The 19297-nt window shown below is 41.3% G+C and overlaps 1 protein-coding gene across 3 annotated transcripts in view; it reads right to left on the reverse strand.

The window, feature by feature from the left end:
- RTN1 (reticulon 1) overlaps window positions 1-19297 on the reverse strand; it is a 208203-nt gene that overhangs the window by 79951 nt on the left and 108955 nt on the right. For all 3 annotated transcript variants that reach the window (XM_072963153.1, XM_072963155.1, XM_072963154.1), the window contains exon 3: window positions 13106-13855. In XM_072963153.1, coding sequence (XP_072819254.1) covers window positions 13106-13855 — 750 coding nt within the window. The remainder of the gene's footprint in view (window positions 1-13105; window positions 13856-19297) is intronic.

Below are 19297 nucleotides of genomic sequence, written 5' to 3' on the forward strand. Positions count from 1 at the left end.
TTGATGCACAGTTATCTTTGAAAGTGTGAAAATGGTAGACAAAGAAGATGAAGCAAAGTGCACCAAACAAGCAAGATATTCCAAGAAACCTCCCTAGATGGAGGTCGAAATACTGCATAAATCTTGCCCCCTGCGTCGTGTCAGTCTGCCTGCCTGTAGGGGGCCAGGCAGATAAGAGACTGCCCCAAACTGGAAGCTCACCAAAGCTTCCTTCCCACTTAGGATAACTCAAGGCATATAACAAAAATGTAAGATCTTTTTGAGAGAAATGGCAGTCCTCTGAAGCATTTTATGTAAGAAACATACAAACCCTCAAGGATTTGGCTATCCACTCTATAGGGGTGTTTATCATTGTGAGAATGTGCCTTAATCTTGTTGCCAAATATTGTTTCAAATGTTCCTAAAGCATCTGATTATTCAGAAAGTAGCTTTCATAAAAATAAATCAGAGGGATGAATCTTCCTCTTTGTGTAGGGTCATGCTTTGAGAAATGGGGAGGAGGAGCCTGCTACATTCCAAGTTTGCCATGAATTCAGTCCCTTCTGAAGGAAAGTGGCTCTAATGGTTATTTCTGCTTACGCTGCTACCACCCTTGTCATTGTTCTCTGTTGGAGAAATTCATCCTGCTAGCCTGATAGGACCAGAGTTGGGGGCTTGAGTTAAATGTTGATGAGGTGAGGTGTGACACGAGAGCATGAGATGGGGATGAAGCAAGCAGCCCAGTCAGATCCTCCCCATTTCAGAGAACAGGAATGCCGAGTGACAGAAGGAAGGCAGAAGCTGATGGAGCTCAGGTGTGCGTGGCTGGGCTGCCACAGCTGTGCTCGGTAGGCCTGCCATATAGCCAGCCTTGGAAGGCAAGGGGGATGATCTACCAAGGAGACCCCATCCCTGCTACCTGACGTTCTCCTATATCCTTGGTAACCACCATCACTGACTATAGACTAGGTGTATAACCTGAGCTCCAATTTAAATCTTATTACAATTTGAGGGAGTAGGAATGACTAGCCATATTTTACAGATGAAGCCTGGGAAGTTTTAGGCAAACAAGTGGTGAATTCAGGTTCAAAGCCAAATCTGTCTTATTCCAGAGCACATGCCTTAATCACTATGTAATACTGTCTGTCTCTATACCAACTTTAATAACAAGCCTTGTTTTTAATTGGGTTCTGCTGTATTCAATGTATACAAGAAGCACTTGCTACAGAAAGTATTCCCATTTTATAGGGGTTGTAAAGTTTCAATAGACTAGTCTTGTACAAATTCCACAGGCTCAGCAAAGAAAGGCTGAACACTGGCCTACAGTGATGTCATCTTCTGCCTTGTCAACTTATATCTATTATTGGCTATGTCAGCTGAACCTCAGAAAGCGTCTTTCTCTACTGACTCCACTTGCCCTTTCCTGGGCTGATCACTCGAGGAGAGCACAGCCAAGAGGTAGATGCTCTTCATGAGTAACAGTAGGGGACCCACACAAAACGTTCTCTTCTTAATTGGCCTATTATTCTTTAAACTTTCGCTGGATTCAGTAACATTTAAATGAGCTCCTGGAAAAGAGCACAAGCTATAAAACACAATGACATACAATAAAATCCCATAATACACTTCAGTGGCTTCATCTATGTCTGGAGTCACCATTCATTTAGTCACCAAATGCTTATTAAGTCTCTACAAACTTATCAGGCACCACTGTAGGCACTAGAGATATAACACTGAAAGAAAGTGCATGATCTCAAAGAACTTAAAGTCTGTCTGGTAAAGACAATCAATAAACAAATAAACAATTGCATATTTACCATACTGGGTAATGGTAAGCCCTACAAAGATCTAAAACAAGAGATAATTGTGCAAAAGGTCTGTGATAAGGACTTGATGCTCACTAAATTTCTACTGTGCCGCATGCATCGCATGCATCGAGGGAGAGTCATATTACTAATTCTGGCCAATAGATCGTAAGTAAAAATGACATGTGTCATTTCCAGGAGGAGGCTCTGAAGAGCTATATGCCCCTCCGGCTCTCTCTTTCCCTGGCGTGGCAACCTGGGAAGCCATATGTTGATATTCAGTGGCACAGGAGGGAAGGAGCTTAGACCCCTTTGTAACTGGGTAAAAAAAGAGCCCCCAACAACTAGCATCAGATCTTGTGTGAGCTAGAAATAAACATTTGGTGAGCTAAGCCATTGAGATGTGGGGGGGTTGTCACTGCAGTATGGTTGGACTAACTTAAACTAAGTCAAAAAAGTATGGAATGCTGAAGCCTGGGGAGAGACAACATATGGGACTAACAGTCCCATACACCATGAATGGGGTTAACTCAGTGGACGGACATTTTAAACCACCTGGGGTATATTAAAAATACTAACTGATGGATGTTACACCCAAAGATTATTCTGGTATACTCAGTGTGGGGCCTAAGCATATATTTTTTGGGAAAATAAACACTCATCAGAAGATGATAAATGTTGGCTTTGAGAAGCCTCCCCAGAGGCAACCTATCCAACAATATCCTTAGGAAAGAGCTTATTAGTGAGATCAAGTCAACTTTATATAAATCACTGGAAAGCAGCCAAACTGTGACATATGAAGAAAACCTGTAAACTTATTGAAGTATTATGAAATAATTTTTGTACTAAGTAGCTGGACTAGATTCTTCCAAAACTCCATCTCACTGTATAATTATTATTAATGTAAATATTTAAATAGTAATAAAATTAGAGGCTAATTACTTAACCTAAATTATCTGCATTAATTGTCAGAAGAATTCTGTGATGTAGGTACTACCCTCCCCTTTGAACAGAGGAAAACAGTTGAAGTGCAGACAGGGTAACTTGTCCAAAATTTCACAGCTAGTAAAAAGTGGTGGAGCTAGGACCCAGACTCAGCTGGCCCATGATTCCTTGCCCCAGTAGAGAGGGATATGCAGTCAAAAATAAGAGTTTGGAGAAAGGGAATCCAGACAAGATTACCCCACTAGTGTTTCTAACCAGAGGGCCAATTAGCATCAGCAAAGGAGAGTACAAAGGAGAAAGGTATAGAGAAGGAGAGGCAAGACATAAAATTATGCAACTATGAGATGTATATTCCAACATACATTCTAACTGTAGATCTTCTTTTTCAACCCCACCATTACATCATGGGTTATCATATTAGTCAGAATGAGGCTGGCTATGGTAACAAATTTGACTAACTTAATAGATCAATGTGAGTGTTCATTTGTAGGCAGCTTTCCTCCAAGCAGTCATTCAGAGGCCCAGGTTCCTCCCTTTTTGTCATCACTTACAGCCTTGAAGGAGGAAAAGGCACAGCTGCATTTTAACCACCTTGCCCCAGATGTGATCCACAACACTTCATTACATTCAATTGATAACAATCAGGCTTTTAGCTTCATCTACATGCAAGGAGGACTGGAAGCGCAGTCCATGACTGAGGAGTCACTGCCCAGCAACAATTCTATACTATGGAAGAGGAAGTATCAATCTGGTGGAAAGTGACCCATCTTTACCTGTTACAAAATGGGCATTATATAAATCACAAGAGCAAATATTATATACAGTGGGAGAGATAAAACTTACAGTTCAAGTGAATGATCTTATATCTCATCTTAGAGGCAAATCAGTCCAGACTTAAAGTCAGGATGAAATCTGAAAGGTGTCTCCTTCAAAGAGGACTTTGTCATCAGTCTGTAGGGATTTCTCCACCAACATGGCCTCTGATGTTTTTAGTCACACTAACAGGATCTGAAAGAAAGATGCGGCCTCCACAGGAACCAGGGGATTTAGAAATAAAAGTCAAAGCCAAGATTTTTGGCTTCGGAAGTAGAGCATAAATTTGTGGAGTATATAAAATATCCAAAATTTCAAGATTCTGTTTTCAGAGGAAAAAGAAAGGGCTTAAAAATGTGGACCCCAACAAAGGGAAGAGAAAGAAAATAAAAGGGACAAATTGACATGAAGCCACTTTACTTATATCAAAATGATCTAGAACCAAGTTATTTATGATTTGATTTATACCTAACATTTGAGAAAACTATGACTCTGTGTAAAATGGTTCAACCGTCAGTTGGCTAACCTAAAGTTTAAAAAAAGTTAAATCTTTTCCTGGTGATTGGACTGAATTTCTACCTGATTGACCATGCTACCACTTAAACTAGCTGTGCTTAGTGTATAAGTATAGGCTATTTACAGCAATATATGCTTATGATATTAAATTTTAAATCTCCAAATTCTAAAGCAACTTGACATAGAAAAGCATTTAGGTTTGCTTACAAACAATGCCAACTACATGGAAAGCAATTTAGTTGGAAAAGGGCAGTGGGTAAGAGTCAGGAGAGCTTATCTCAAATCCTGGTTCTTTTACCCCTGCAATATCACCTAGAACACCTGACTATACCTCAACCCCTGACTTCAATTTAAAATGAGGATGTTGATCCAAAAACTCCAGTTAGTACAAAACTTCGGTTCATAAAACCTATATGATACTGTATTTTATTTGGCACAGGGCAAATGGCCTAGCTTAGAATTAATTCTGGTAGAAACTAAGTTACCCATTTAGGAATATTTTTTGGACCTCTGTCCCTGTGCTTGTTCCAAGGAAAATATGGGTGATAATTTAAATGATCAATCACCATATAAATGGTCTAGCCATGTGGACATTGTAAAATCATTCAAAGACATATCTTCTTATGTCCTAACTCAGAAGATCTATAAATTTCAAATCCTGGTGGTTTGAGATAAGATTAAAAAGTAGAGGCTGGATATTTTCATCACAACCACTGGATGGCAACAGACATTAACACTGAGTGGGGAAAATCAATATGAAAGGCATTCCTCTGCCTTACTCGATTTCCTCTCTGTTTTAAGATATGGCATCAAATCTCCCAGAAATGTTAGGAGGAGGTAAGCAAAAGTGAGTTTGAAAGTGAAAAAAAAAAAAAAAAAGTTTTGGAACACATATTCTGCTTTTACAAGTGCTTTCTGTGTAGATAAATCCCCCCAATATTTCAATGGTCAGCCAAGGGTTACAAGAAAATGAGGTAACAGCCAGAAGGGAAGAGGTAAGCCAGAATACAGTATTTACCAGAATATGCATCTTTGAATTGAGTTATTTATTAGTGGTAGTGAAGATTTTGATCTTATGTAAGAAGATTAAGCCTGCTACTCCCCGTTTGTGACTGATAGTGTACAGTTCAACCCCTTCTCCCTCTCATGAATTTTCTAAGCTATGGACAGAGGCCACCTGAAGGGCTCCTCTGACCCAGAAGGCTCCAAAATACTGGGAACATAAATGGTTAACTATCTGTGTCCCTACCAGCCCTTTTAAGGTCTTTGTTCTGGAGGCTTTGTTGGGTGGGGACATATCAGGAGCATCCTCTGGAGTGAGCTGGCAAGGCCAGTGTATGCTCACATTCTCTCTCCTCCACATCTTAGATGAGGAGGTAGAAGTCTCAGAGGTAACAGTATAAATTTCATCCTAAACCCCACATGTAAACCATTTTAACTAACATCTAAGCTTAATCAGAAAATCCAACTTAGGATTCTGGCTCAGGCCCTGGAAAAAGTTGGGACACTAGAGGAAAAACCTGTGAAATATAACTCTGAGGGCCTTAAGAGATCAGCCTCAACACAATCCCTAGAAAAATAATTCTTGAATTCTGGTACGCCTAGGATTTACTGGGGAACCACTTAATGAATCAGATTCCTCAGCCCCTTCCTAGGAGATCCTGGGGAAAGCCTAAGAATCTGTACGTTAACAAACGTCTCATGATATAAATGGCCCCACCAACCACACTTTCAGAAATACTGTCTAGCGAAAAACAAATGATTCCACTGAGCCCCCAACCCACTCTCCCAGCCACCTGCCCTCAATTTCCACAAGAAGAGAGGAGTCCTGGATCAATGTTTTATCTGGCAGAAGAAGACCACTTTCTCAGGCCTGTGTCGTTTAAAACCTAGTAGGGCCATTACAGAGATAGGGTTGACCCAGGAAGCACTGAGTAATCATAGATAAAGACCATGGTCAACTGTAACCTTGAGCTAACTAGACCCAGTGGTATGCTTGTCTCCACTTCAGATCTGGGTTTGAGTGTCTGCCTTAAAACTTACCTTTTCTCTGACTTTAACCTTTGCTCTTTGGCAAGCTATTGTCTTTTTTTTTTTTTTTGCCTTATAGTATAATTTTGATTCATATTTGGAACTGTACTTTAGACTTTCTGAAGTTTTTGAGTTCCTGGCTCTCACTAAACTTATATCTAATTCTTTTTAAAGAACTAGCTTGCTGTCTATCATTCCTGCCTACCTCATTGCATGTCTTATTTAACCTCCACAGGTACCATATTTGACCCTCATTCTAGTTCCAATCTCAGCAACTCAAACATCACTGTCACCTTAAACACACTGATCACCATTATATTCCCATATGCTTGGCCATGGAAATATACCAGATACAGAGCTCAATCTGTGAGAGAATATTTCAGTGTCATCATAATCCAAATGGATGTTTTTCCAGTAGCAGACATACAAAATTGGGTTCAATGACTAGTGAAGCAGCATCAAAGTTTGGGGTATTTTTTACCCACTGTAAATATTTTTGCATCTATTTGTAATCATTATGGTAACAAAAACCGAAATATAATTTGAGAGACATTGGGAAGAAATTCACCCCCACCAACAATCCAATATATCAGGAAATCTAATTAAGTCAATCTCCAAAACATACTTCAAATCCATTAATTCCTCTCCATCTCCATTGTTACCACTCTCTCCCAGTCACTGTCATCTCATGCCTGAACTATTGTAATGACTTCTTTTAATGATCAGAATAAAGACCAAACTCTGCACCATGGTCTGAGCATGAATGGGCACTGCCAAACTTCCAACCCCATTTTTTTCCCTTTGCCTACCTCATTCTAACTACATAGACTTTTTTTCTTCCAGTTTCTAGCCGCTCCCAGAACTTTCCTGCCTGTGGCTTTTGCATATTCTGTTGTCCAGAGCTTTCCTTAATCACCTCTTGGCACAGTTGATTCCTCAGTTTCCTCCTTCTCTGACCTTCTTATCTAAGTGCCACTATCACCAGGTACTCTCTTAAGAGAACATATAACTCTGTTGATCCTCTTTTTAATGTCAGGCCCTCACCCACCACCCAAATGTAAGTCCTGCAAGGGGTAGACTTAAACCTGCCTTGGTCACAATATTGCTCATGTCAGGCAGGCAGCAAGCCATACTGGTTGAATCAAAGGATGAATGAATGAATTGGTAGGGTCTTGCTTTGGTGGAGCTGGCATAACCTTGGGTAAGATTTATGTTGTCTGTATCAAAGGGGTATTTCGTGGGTTTGCAAAGATAGACTCCAAGAGTACAGACACCTTAACTGTGAGTATCCCACCCAGACTTTTGAGGAAAGTGAGGCTAGCATTTAAAAGGGATGGAGAATCCCCTGGAGTCAGTCTTGGTGCTTAGAAATTGAAGTATATGAATTATATCCACTAAGCCCCTGACTGCATCAGTAAGCAACTATGATTTACATGAGGGATAAAGGGGCTGGATAAGGAATCAGGATCACCATCTAAACAGGATCACTATTTCTTAGAGGCATCAAAATGTTTGCCATTTGTGAACTCTATCTCTACAGGTAAGTTTGATTTGAATCCATCTTAGGAGCTAATCTATGCCCTGCTCTGTGCTGAGGCAAAACTTACTAGGGAGTTGGGGTTCATTGCGTACAAAAGAATTGGCATCAAAATATTACAACCACCATTTTGGATCTAAATACACATCCTGTAGGTGAAATGTCAAAAATATTTGTTCATAGAAATAGTAAGTGCTGGGGTCACCAAGATGTGGAGCAATTCTCTTCAAAGCTAAGAAGGAAACGTCCCCTGTGTCCTGAAGCCACCATTCAAAAAACAGATCAATATACAACCTAGGACAATGCTAACCTTGTGACTGCTTCAGAAGCAAAATCAGTCTACTGGCTACTGGCAGCCTTATTCTGGGATGCCTAGACCAGGAAAGTACCTTCAATCACTAGGCAAAGTCAAACAAAGGTAAAGCTTAATTCCTCTGAATGGTCTAATACGGAAGGCTCAATCCATCTAAATATTTACATGGCATACATCCTCACAGAAGTCAGACTTTATCCAGCAATTACTGGTCCATCTTGTTGAAAACTGGCCTGGGGGAAGCAGCTACAACAGAAGGGCATAAGGCCTCAGGCTGACTCTCAAATCTGCACTATGAAAGAAAGAGACTGTCCAAGAATCTTTACGCCTTGATTCATGAATTCAGCCTCATGGAAGCAAATAAATATGGGACTAGAATATAAAAACTTTTTTAAAGAACCACAGGGAAATAAATGGGTCACACTTATTTAGGTTCTCTCCAAAATATTTTACGACAGAAGCAGTATCTGGTATAATAATGAAAAGTAATAATAAAAATCATAAATGCTAGGTCTATTTGAGAAGACTTCCATACGCGAACCTTTTTGCAAATCACTTCCCTAAGGAGATAAGCTTTTCCCTGCCTCAGAGGGTTGAGCCCTGCAAGCTCGGGCTGCTACAGCTGGTGTCCACAGAGAGAAGATGCAGAGGCCTGCCTCGTAGGGCAAAGGAAAGGATGCAAATAGCTGAGTGCCCCTCAGTCTCTCTCATTAAAAAACACTATATGCCCAGGGAATGCTCACCAAGGTGTTTTTATACTACATGTCTGGGCTGCTTAGCTCATCTGCCTACAACCAAAAATGTTTTTAGCATGCTTATTAAGAGTGCAGGTTTAGGCCCTGGCGCATTCTGATTCTTCAGTTCTGGGGCAGGGACAGAGCAGGAACCTGCACTTTTTAGTCAGCACTTCAGGAGACTGTGAGGTACCCAGTACCAAGGCAACATTTGGGGAACTACTGGCTTAAAGCAGCATTTCTCAAACTTGGGTCACTGGATGCTTTGCTGAAAGTTCCACATAGAGAATTTTTACATTCTGTATTTTGTTTTTAATAAGTTTTCAAATATTAAGACATCCTGGATTATTTGCATGATAATTTCATACCCAAACACTACGAGACTTCCACTAAAGGTTTACAATCGGGTTGTACTTTTAACTTTGTCTCAGACCAAAAAGTCTTTACTCAGATCCAGACCTGATTTGAATATTCACACCAAAGTGAAGCTTGAATGATATCTCTTCATTCACTCAGGAAGGAAACAGAAGAAGGAAAAGAGCAGATTTTTGACATAGAACACTGATGTATTGAATTGGAGGTAGGGGGACTTGGAGCTCAGAATAGAAGACTTCTTCCAAAGCCAGAGATCTGGAAGGTGCCACACACACAGCAGTGACTAAAAACCTGTGTGGGTTAGAGCAAGGAAGCGAGGGTTGAAGGAAGACAGGGACAGAACGCAGGGGCCAGACAGAGGAACTGGAAGGAAGGTAGCAAAGAGACTGGCAAAGAGGTCAGAGACTGAGGGCAGACCCAGGAAGGAGGAACATCAGGGAGATAAGGGAGGAAAAAGCTTTGAGAACAGTCTCATGTGAATGGATATTTGTCCCCAGTTTTACTGCTAAAAGAAATAAGTTAGAAAAGTCTGTTCAATGGGATATCACTTGTGCAGTAAAAAATTGTGTATGCCCAAACATAACAAGAAAATTTCTCAAAGGAACAAGAACAACAACAGCAAAACCAAACAGAAGTTTGTGGTGATCTCTGAGACTTAGGACTGCCAGGTTGGAAGAGGGGAAATTTAACTTTTTATTTTGACCACTTCTTATAATTTAAATGTAATATTTTGAACATCTTATTTTCTCACTAATGTTTTAAAGACTATTCAGCAGTGTGACATTAAAGTACCAAAGAGGGTAAGAAAGATGAGACTTAACACAGGTCACTTTGGGGAGTAAGAAGGTTGTCATTGGCAACCATCATCAGAATGGTTTCACATCAGAATGTGAAAGCTAACGTCCATGGTTTAAAACTCTGCTTCTCAAGCTTCAACGTGCACAGGAATCGTGAGGGAATCTCAGTAAAATGCAGATTCTGATCCAGAAGGTAGGTCTGGGATGCAGCGTGACATTTCTAACAGGCTCCCACATGACATCCACGTGGTTGATCCAAGCACTATGTTTTCGAGTTGCAAGGAAAAGTAATCAGAATGCAGGGAATGGAAATGAGTGCCCGGAGACCAGTATTTCCTCAAAAATGCTCTCTAGAAGACGAACACTACAACACACCCTAATAAAAGATTCTGCAATCAAATACGTTTGGAAATACCACACAACCATCCTGATGAGTCACATGGAGGATGTTTAATTGGCTTTCACTCAGACGTTCCTAACAGGACTAATCTTGCCACAGTGAAAACTTAACTACCCTGTCAGAATCTAATAGGCCATCCTGGAAGGTAGGGGGGAGCAGAATGACAGGGTAGCAAGAGCTCAGGGGTGCACACAGAAGGGAAACTGGAATATGATGAACTACGTTTCGCCTCCAATGCAACAGTAGCAGAGGTCTCTGAAAGGTGATAAAGTGCCCAAAACAGACTTTGTTAGGGCACGCACACCACTAAAGCCTGGTGCTCCTTGACAGTGCTATAATGCTGTCAGATATCTGGCAAACCTTATTCTAAATATTTCTGGACCTTTCTAAAACTTAGTCCAGCATCAGCAGGATGGCTCCAGAGCCAGGAGGATGAACACATTTGTGAATGCATGAACCTGAATGCATTTACACTGCCAGAGGCTTCAGTGGACAAGAGCAGGAAACCGCAGAAGCTGACCTGAGCTCATTGCTGAGGGGAGTCACACTTGACTTGAGCATAATCCTGCTGTCCACTGACAGTGATTAAGAACAGCCTAGGGGAAGCTGGCCAGCACTGATCCGCCCACCTGCTGATATGGAGCAGGTGAGACCAGAAGAACCTCAGGGCTCAAATAACCTGCTGGCGGACTGTGTCATCTTCCCAGAACCTCCAGTGATTGCCTGCCCCAGAATGGCCTTTTAGACTCTCTTCACCGCTAATGAAGCTGAGCACTGAGTTTCAGTGGGAGACTGGATTTCAAAGGACCCCTCAAGTGCAGAGGAGAGCAGAGGCTATTCACCCAGGCCTGCCTTAATCCTTTGAAAAGACTGCCACTTTCTCCTCTCTAACGTCTAAACTTGGCAGCAGAGGGTCCAAGCCATGTGGGGCAACTTACACAGAGATTAAAATGACACAAGCACTGGCCATGAAAAATGCTCTGACACCTTTGTATTCACAGCTGCAGTTTTCCATCGCCTTAGCTCTTCACTAGATGTCTGGCCATTTGGTCAGTCCCAGCCATTGACTTGTCTCTCAAATTTACTAACAAGGGAAATGGACTGTGCAATACCATTCTCTCTTTATTAGTTCTCTTTATTAGATTTACTTGCTTTTGAGGATAAATACACTTGAACCTCACTGTGCACATGGTGACTATTTCACCATGAGAATGGTGATTAGGGGATAAAATAAAAACACATACCTGTGATAGTTCAGTGATATGAACCCATATTCCTCATGACTCAAGCTCTCCTGCTTGAGGACCACAAGGAACTGCAAGTTTGCATGCTAATACTGTTTCCCAAGGCTCCTTGAAAGCTGTAGGGCCCTTTCCCACCACAGAGTGGTGGTAGCAAAAGAATCCAGTATTTTTAATATTTGCCCAACAAATAAACATCCCCACTGCTACGTTCATCACTGAATATCCTCCCTATTGAACACACTAAATACACTTCAAACTCTCAGGGTTGAGTTACTCAGGAAATCAGGAGTCAATTACATTGGTCCTCACATGATGCCACGTGTCTAGGCCAATAGCAACCACGCAGCAGGTTATCATTTTATTACATTCCTCGAGGTTCCCTTCTTCCAACATGTTAATTTTAAAGAATTTAGAAGCTAGTCTCCAATCTATAATGAGAAAGATTTTGTCCTCTATTCCTATATGGAGCACTTTAATTGCTATTAACATCACTGAAATTAGTGTTTAAACAGAAAGTAGGGTGTATCCTCAAGATCACTTATCTCCAAAAGGCAAAATACTTCTAAAGAAACAAAAAGCAGAAGGGATGGATAGGAGGGAACCTTGAACAGAGTTGTGCTTTTAGGGCTTATTTTAAAGTTCCACCTGGGTGCTCTACCCAGGATCTGGAGAGAGACTGTGTATCTTTAATGTAGTCCATTAACTAGACTGTTCAGGGCCTAATTTATTCACCTGATTCTTTAATTCCTTTCTTGAATTCTGTAACACAACTGCAACTAGGTGTGGGGGATGATTTGGGGGACAGAATGCCATGCAATGTCTGGAAGATAAAATAATTACTTCCATTTTCCCTGCATTTGAAGACTTCATTCAACTCAAGATTTCTCATAGGGAAATATAATGGCCAAATTAAAATCATTCTAAGTTATAAGTGTCTTTAAAAATTAACTAGTCACCTTAGGTCTTGCTTAGGGACAAAAGAAACTATGGCACCTACTTTGGTCCCTGTCTTTCCTGACTAGCTGGGACACAAAAACTTACTGAGGTCCAAATCCCATTTTTTGGTTCCTATTTTTTTGTGGAGTTTTTTGGGGTTTTTTTTTTTTTTTTGGTATGAGAAAGGATGGTGCTGAGATCCTCTTGGCCCATTTAAGAAACAAATTTGTCTGGCAAAATGGATATGATAACGGTGGGTTCCAACACCTAGAGGGGACTGCAGCCACGCCCCATCACTGAGTGGGTGGGAAACTGGAAATAAGCCTGGACAATAACAAAAACCACATCCCTTCCCAAGCGAGGAAACCCAGCCTTGGAACGAAAGAAAGGACACTTTCATATCACTCAGGATATCTTGGAGTATACAGAGAGCCACTCATTATGGGGGGTGCTAGCGCAGCTGAGAGCACGTAGTTTGGCCACTTAAATCCTAGCTGCGAATCTGAATTTGCTCACTCCTCCCCTACCCACCTCGTATTGTTCTCTGGTTAACTGTTTGACCAGTTAGGACATGACCACTGGGCTGAGCCAGAACCACCCCTCTGCTGAGTACCTCAGAGCACCCAGAGGGAGGACAGGAAGCAGACAACCTGCTTTAATCAGGAAAGCCGTCACTTTACCTTTTTGCTTATTGAGAAACAGCAGAGGGGGCGCGACGCCAGGACCTCGAGGCCCAGGGCCCTTTGTGGCTGCGGGGCTTTGGTCAGAACTCGTAGCTTCCACAGGTTTCCACGGCGCCGCGGGCCCCTCGGGTATGGGGGCTCCGTCTCCAGAGGGCAGCTCCGGGCCGGTTTTGGGGGCGGCCGAGGGGAACTTGAGGAAGGGCCCCGGCTCGGCCAGGCCCCGCCGGCTGGGGGCGCACTCCTCGGCCCGGGCGCCCGGCTCCTCCCGGATGGCGTCCAGGGCGCCCGGCTTCATCGGCGGCGAGTCCTGCTCCCGCTTGGGGCTCTCCTCCGAGGCGGAGGAGGCGTCGCACGACTCGATGATGAGCTCGCTGTCCAGCTCGGCCTCGCGCTCCTCCCTCAAGATGCTGTACTGGATGGATGGCGAGGCCGGTGACGGCGGCGGGCCGCCCACATGACCAAAGGTCACGTAGCCCGAGGGCAGCGCGTCCTCAGCGGCCATGGGGTCCTCGGACACCAGCTCTATTTCCGAGTCCCCGGACTCCGCGCTGCTGGCCTCGTGGTCCAGGGGGCTGGGGATGGTGGGCAGCCCGGACCTGGCCTTGCCCTCAGACCTTTCGGCCACATGGCCGGTTGGCCGCGGGCTCTCTTTTGTTTCATAGGATAACCCCTTTGCTTCCTTAATGGCAGTGATCAGCTCATCCTCGGAGATGCTGCATTTCCCCTGGGATTCTGCGGCAGATGGTTCTGTCGTCCCACAGAGCCAAGAAGAGCCAGAGCGGCACACACAAGGACAGACAGATGGACAAAAAGAGAAGAAAAAAACCAAAATTCCATTAGGGGAGCTGTTTTTCGTTGCTTAAAAAACACGTACCTCATTAGCACAAGAATGGTCTGTTTCCAGGGCTATGCTAGAAAGACAGGCCACCTGAACTAAAAGGCTAATTACTGCTTATTGTTAAACAATTAATCAGTGTTTGATACACCTATCTATCTTAATCTAGATATTTTTAAAAATGATTCAGCAATTTCTTAGCAATAGCACCTCTTTGATTTTTCTGTTTCAATGTGGCAAAGATTTTAGAAGTCATGGTTTTAATTTCTAATCCATTCTCTCAGGGAAGTTTCCTAATTTCACAGATTTCATCAGATAATCTGATGTATATAACTCTCTAATTTGGCCCACAATGTCAACAAATTTGAAATCATCCATTATTCCTTATCCAATTCTGTTCATGCCCCCTCCTTCAATAAGACAAAGAAGGCTAATTTGGATCCTCATATACTTGACTTCTGAGCTTTACATTTCCCATAAGAATCAATACTTTAACTCTTTTTTAGTGAAAAGTATAACAAAGTGGAGCAATGTAAGAGTTTTCGCCAAGTTCGTTCGTCAAGCAGGCGGTGAAGATTATTACACTGAACAATCCTGCAGGGCTTCTAATAGTGGAGCCCACTGTTATTCTTTTTCCTCTCTTCACCTCCTCTTGAGAAGAACAAACCTGAGAGTCACTCATAGTCCCCTGGGTGAGTCCCTGCCTTCTGCCTGATGTTTGTCCAGATGGCCTCAAAACCTCACCAGCAATCTTGCTGTTATTTTTCACTTAGATGAAACTACCAGGAATGGCCATGACAACAGATTTCAGGAGCTTGGTTCTCCCCTTGCCCGTAGAGCATGGCCCTATTTCAGAATATCCTAGACAGTGGTCGGCCCTTTTGTAAGCAAAAGCCACTTGCCATTTCTCCAAAGCTTTGAGCTCAGTGGGAGGGATTTAGGGAGAGTAAGGAGTAGACTGTCTCTGGCTAGGTAATTTGTCACTAGGTAATTTGTCACTTTAGGGTTGTGGGAGAACCCCAAAGGATGAAACATTTTAGATTTATTTAATTCGCTAGAAAGCAGAATTGATTTTATCCTTCATCCACTGTCTGATCCTCTATAAAGCAGAATTGATTTTATCCTTTATCCATGTATCATTCATTCATCCATTATTTATTGAGAACCTACTGTGTGTTAGGCTCTGTTATAGGCACTTGGGATATATTAGTGAATGAAACAGGTTAACAAAATTGCTGCTTATATTCTAATGGGAGGAGAACAGAATACATAAATAATATATGTAATGAAGTATATAGTATATTAGAAGATGTTAAGTGCGATGGAAAAAAATGAATAGTGTGAAGGGATCAGGAAGGCTGTGATGGGGGAGGGGCGATGAGTTTGCAATTTTAAATAGTGGAGTCAAGATAGGCCTTATTGAGAAGGTAACCCATATTCAACACTTGAGAAGGTGAGCAAGTGATTCATGAAGATATCCCGAGGAAAAGTATGCCAATCAGAGGGAACAGATAGTGCAAAGGCCAGGAAGTGGGAGTTGCAATGATTTCTAGGTATCACAGGAGGCTACCATGTCTGGTGCAACGTGGATAAGGGGACGGATACTAGGAAAAGAGGTTAAATACATGCATGGAAGGCAAGGGTCATCATGTAAGATCTCACAGGACTTGAGTAAAATGAGAAGACATTGAAGGGTTTTGAGCAGAGAAGTGGTATGATTTTTGTTGTTGTTTCTTTAGTAACTTAAAACAACAATCACCTTATTATCTCTCATACAATTTATGTATAAAAAGATTTATTGCATGATCTCAAGTTTTTTACAGCAGTTAGTTCCTCAAGTTGAACACATAGTTCTTTGATATGATTTCAAACAGCTTAAAAATGTAAAAGCGGCATTACTTCTCAATAGTAGGCCAGAGGGAAGAGGAAGAAGATAAGGAGTAGAGCCGAGTGTGAAGGGAAGAACAGTCTGTACCTCCTGAGCACTATCAGTAGCAATGTCATCAATGCTCCACTTGCTGAGCATCTGCTGGGTTATAGGCACTTCATATATGAGGCATAGAGTCTACTGGCAATAGGCGAAGTGACTTGTCCAAAGTCACTCTACTGGTTTTTCTACATTTGTCCCCTTGCATTTATTCCTGTCTTTTTCTGCCCTGTTCTCTGCTCTGACAGGCTGACCTACATAGAAGGCATTACCTGGAATTCCTTCCCCTCTGGTTTCTGGTTATTTTCAGTCAATAGGAATCACTGAAGGGGAGGGAGGAGGGAAATGTTGTGAGTATTTATATCTCTTGCTGCTTCTGAAGCTCCAGATCTTGGCAGGCTTTGGAAATACTGTTCCCTCCCCATTCTCCTTTGGGTCCAGGCATGCTAATAGTTCCTTAATGTTGCCACTCCTTGACTGCATTGTAAAGCATCTTTTTGTTGGTTCTCTTAACCATCTTTACACATCTGTAAATAGCCTCTTCTTTAAACTCTCTTTAGTTACAACTTTTGAGTGTGTCACTTTGTTTCCTGACAGGACCCTGAATGATATAGCCACAGAAATGACTTGGCTTAAATTTGAACTCAAGTCCTTATGTTCCATGTGTTTTTTACTATATCTTGCTACATCTGTTCACAAAGCAGGTACAGTCTGAGATATGGCAAATTATATTCTAGACAATGACAAGAGGAAAAGTGAGCTGGATAACCACATGCAGAAGAATGAAGCTGGATCCTCACCTCATGTCATATACAAAAATTAACTCCACATGGATCCAACCTAAATATAAGAGCTAAAACTAGAAACTTAAGAAGAAAATACAGGAGTGAGTATTTGTGACCTTAAAATAGACAATGGCTTCTTATATATGACATGAAATGTATAAGTAAAAAAATAAAATATATATAAATTGGACTTTATCAAAGTTAAACACTTCTGTGCTTTAGAGGACAACATCAATTGACAGAATTGGAGAAAATTTTACAGATCATATATAAGGGACTTGTATATCTAGAATATATTAAAAATGATTACAACTCAATTATAAAAAGACAAACAACCTAGTTAAAAAATAGGCAAAGGATTTGAATTGATATTTCTCCAAAGAAGATTTACACATGACCAAAAAGCATACAAAAATATGCTCAACATTATATTCACCAGAGAACTGCAAATCAAAACCATGAGTTACCACTTTGCACCCACTAGGATTGCTAAAATAAAAAAGTCAGATAGTAACAAGTGTTGGAAAGAAGTGGAGAATCTTGACCCCTCATCCACTGCTGATGGGAATGTAAAACGGTATAGTTGCTTTGAACTATACCATTCCTCAACTATTTAAACTTAGTTACCACATAACCCAGGAATTCTACTCACAAGTAGAGAACTGAAAACCTATATCCATACAAAAACTTACACACAATGTTAATATTAATAACAGCACTATCTGTAACAGCCAAAGAAATGAAATAACCCAATGTTCATTAATTGGTGAATAGATAAATAAAATGTCATATAGCCATACAATGGAATATTATTTGGCCATAAAAAAGAATGAAATACTGATACATGGCACAACATGGCTAAACCTTGAGAACAGTATGCTAAATGAAATAAGCCAGTCACAAAAGACCACATATTGTATGATTCCATTTATATGAAATGTCTAGAATAGGGAAACCTACAGAGATAGAATGGTTGCCTGGGGGTAATGTTTGGGGAATGGGGAGATTTGGGAATGATGGCAAAGAGGTGCAGGGCTTTTCTGGGGGTAATTAAAATGCTCTAAAATTTATTATATCGATAGATACACAATTCTGTGACTATACTGAGAGCCATTAAATATATATACTTTAAATGGGTGAACTGTATGGTATGTAGAGTATAATCTCAATAGGGCAGGTTTTTAAAATTTTTATTTTATTTTTTATTATTGAAGTATAGTTAGTTTACAATGTTGTGTCCATTTCTAGTATAATGTTTCAGTCATACATATACATACATATATTCCTTTTCATATTCTTTTTCATTATAGGTTACTATAAGGTATTGAATATAGTTCCCAGTTTTTAAAAAAAGGAGATGGAAAGAGGCTTTTCCCCTGATCAGCACTTATAGGAGAACTACCAGGCCTGCATTAGACTGTAGTATGAATGAGAAGTCACTTTAATTACATTAAGCCACTGAGATTTAGGGATTTATCTGAATCTGAGCGAATATACCATTTCAAGCTGAATTCTGTCCTAACTGCTTGCTTAAATTCACTAACAACTTCTAAATCATTTTTGAGTTCTCATCTTATATGACTTCTTAACAGCATTTGGCGTGCTGTCTATTCCTCCTTTGGCTTCTGCAACACTACCTCTTCAGATATTCCTCTTGCTCTCCCAATCTCAGTCACCTTTGTGAATTCCTCATCATTCTCTTCCAAGTTACTAAATGTGGCCTTCCCCAGTGCTCTGCCCTAAGGCTCTCTTCTTACTCCACATTCAAGGTGGTTTCATCCACTTCTACCATCACTAGGTCTCAATTACCATCACTATGCTGATGACTCAAAACTTTCCCTGTTTCTCCAGAGAATAATAAGAAAACAAGACAGAATGAGCTACTGCAAAAGTGAAGTACAAAGTTCTAGAGGATCTTGGAGGAGTTAGTAATTGAGGAAGTTGCATTTGAATTAATCTTAGAATGCAAATAGAGCCTTTAAAGGAAGACACGGTCCAAGAAGAGTGAACTCCAGGAGCAAAGATATGGAACTGGAAAAGGAAGGGGTGTGTTCAAAGAATGGTGAGTTCAAAAGTTTAACTGGAGTATTGCGGGGAATGATACAGAGTGATATTACTGGAACGTTAAGCCAGCCCCTGATCCTGGAAAGCCCTGGAAGCCAGTTTAAAAGTTGATAATTTATCTGATAGGCATTGGTGGATCCTAGAAGGGTTGGGATGAACTTAGGAAAGAAAGAATAGAAAGAGGATGACCCATTAAGAGGATACTGCAGTCATTGAGGGGAGGAATTATGACAACCTAATGAGTTGTGGTGGCCACAGATACAGAAAAGAGAAGACAATTCAAGAGACAGTGGATAGAGGGAAATCATAGACTTGGGGTCTGCTTCACGTGGTGAGTGAAACAAAATGGGGCATCAAAGATCACTCAGAAATGGTTAGCCTGGGTGAATAAAACAAACAGGAATTCCATACCTCTGACAATCCTACCTCTAGTTGAAAATCACTATGTTAGGGCATTCAAAAAGGAAGGCTCAAGGATCTCGCTTTCTTTACTCAAGAGTAAGGATGGTATCAGACAGCTATGGGGTATGGGCGAAAAGGGCCTCATGAGTTTCATCTTGGGCAAGTGAACGTACTAC

The sequence above is a fragment of the Vicugna pacos genome, chromosome 6, assembly GCF_048564905.1.
Source record: "Vicugna pacos chromosome 6, VicPac4, whole genome shotgun sequence".
Lineage (NCBI taxonomy): Eukaryota > Metazoa > Chordata > Mammalia > Artiodactyla > Camelidae > Vicugna > Vicugna pacos.